A 1,506-nucleotide genomic window follows, 5' to 3' on the forward strand; every position below is an offset into this window, starting at 1 on the left:
AAAAAGGTTGACGTGTCATAACAAGTCTCAGGATTTTGATCATAGAATTGAAGATTGAAACTCAAAGAGAGAAATACACACCAGAAGGGGGGGGGGAAATACTACGTCGTTTAGCTAAAGGAAGTGAAAAGATACTGTCCACATTAAAAGAAGAACTTCACAAACATCAACACGAAGGTCTGCAGTTCAGCATTTCGGTAAGTATCGTTAAATGTCATCTTGCCCATTCACATGTATAGAGTTGCTTGCTTTTAGAGACAGAACCACGCTCATGCCACAGACGCCAGCAGAGCTGTAGTTTATAGCATGCTGTTTTAGATGACTTTGAGAGAGGACCTGAGCTCTGCGTCTGCGAAGCTGGAATATTCTGGAGGAACATCTGCCTTTTCTCTTTCTTCACAGCAGGTCTTCAAAATGATTGCTTTTGTGCTACTTATGGCTTTTGTCTTGCCTCAAAGTCACTCAGTGGATTTAAACACTAAGCCTTGTCTGCCAGCGAGGTACAACAACGCTCATAATGTTTTCCTCAAGCGCCATATTCCCGAGGGGGTGCCAGAAACGGGGGACAATAACGCCTGGGAAACTTTCCTGAAGAAAATTAAAACGTGTGGCAGACCGACGCAGTCGTTCTTCCGTAACAGCGATAAACAGCGGGTTGAAAATGTGTGTTCAAAGGCCGGGGGTAAGACCCTTTCCGGTAACCTGTGTATCAGTAAAGAGAAATTCTCCTTCGTAACGGTGCGGATCGATGCCGAGGGCGCGTGTGGGATCAGAAACATCCGCAATGAGACCAAATACATCATCCTCGCCTGTGAACAGATAGGAGACGCCTGTCAACCCGTTCATTTCGAAGGAAACCCAGAAAGCACAGCGCCAAGCAAAAACCAGCTGGACTGCGGCTCTAAAGGGAGCTCGGGGACTAAAACTACCGTGATAAATGTGTTTACTCCTCTGTTTACTTCGGTAGTGATGCTTTACAATTTGTAAGAGGCAGAACTATATTTTTACTGCTACTTCAGTATGTTAAAAAAGCATGCACTTCTTTGTTGTGTTTATATTTGTTTTTTAACATTTGTTATAATAACATAAGGTTTGTATTCATATTTGTGCATACAATAAATCGACATATTGGAAAGCTGTTACCTCAAAAACTGAATTATTTAATGGCATGACAATGAATTGCACGGACCTTATTCCATATGGACCATATTTTATTCATGAACAAAAGTCGCTTTTTTTTAAATCCATGCAGGCTTTATGTGTTTGGTTTAAATTTGCTGAATGGTTCTAATTTGTCTCATAAGGTTCCTGAAAAACAGGTGGTTCTGTGTTAGGAAGTTAAGGTTGAACAGAAACCATAACCGAGATGACGATACGAGAGAACTAATAAACAGCTTTTTAAAAATGCAGAAGTGATATGTTGTAATATTGGGGGCATATAGGACAATATTATTGGGTCATGATCTTTCATAACATGGCATGATGAGATTAAGGACTACTGTAACA

At 40.9% G+C, this 1,506-nt stretch overlaps 1 protein-coding gene across 2 annotated transcripts; it reads left to right on the forward strand.

The window, feature by feature from the left end:
- The first annotated feature begins 67 nt into the window (after positions 1–67).
- On the forward strand, positions 68–1,199 carry LOC107683016 (uncharacterized). Of its 2 annotated transcripts, none has more exons than XM_016479108.1 (2): positions 68–197; positions 403–1,199. In XM_016479108.1, the coding sequence occupies exon 2, from the start codon at positions 415–417 to the stop codon at positions 985–987; it is 573 nt and encodes a 190-aa protein (XP_016334594.1). In that variant the 5' UTR covers positions 68–197; positions 403–414; the 3' UTR covers positions 988–1,199. The 2 variants fall into 2 exon arrangements, with proteins under 2 accessions (XP_016334594.1, XP_016334595.1); XM_016479109.1 differs by having other exon boundaries at positions 406–1,199.
- The last annotated feature ends 307 nt before the right edge of the window (positions 1,200–1,506 follow it).

This window comes from Sinocyclocheilus anshuiensis, unplaced genomic scaffold (genome assembly GCF_001515605.1).
Source record: "Sinocyclocheilus anshuiensis isolate Anshui unplaced genomic scaffold, SAMN03320099.WGS_v1.1 C32810185, whole genome shotgun sequence".
NCBI classification, from domain to species: Eukaryota; Metazoa; Chordata; class Actinopteri; order Cypriniformes; family Cyprinidae; genus Sinocyclocheilus; species Sinocyclocheilus anshuiensis.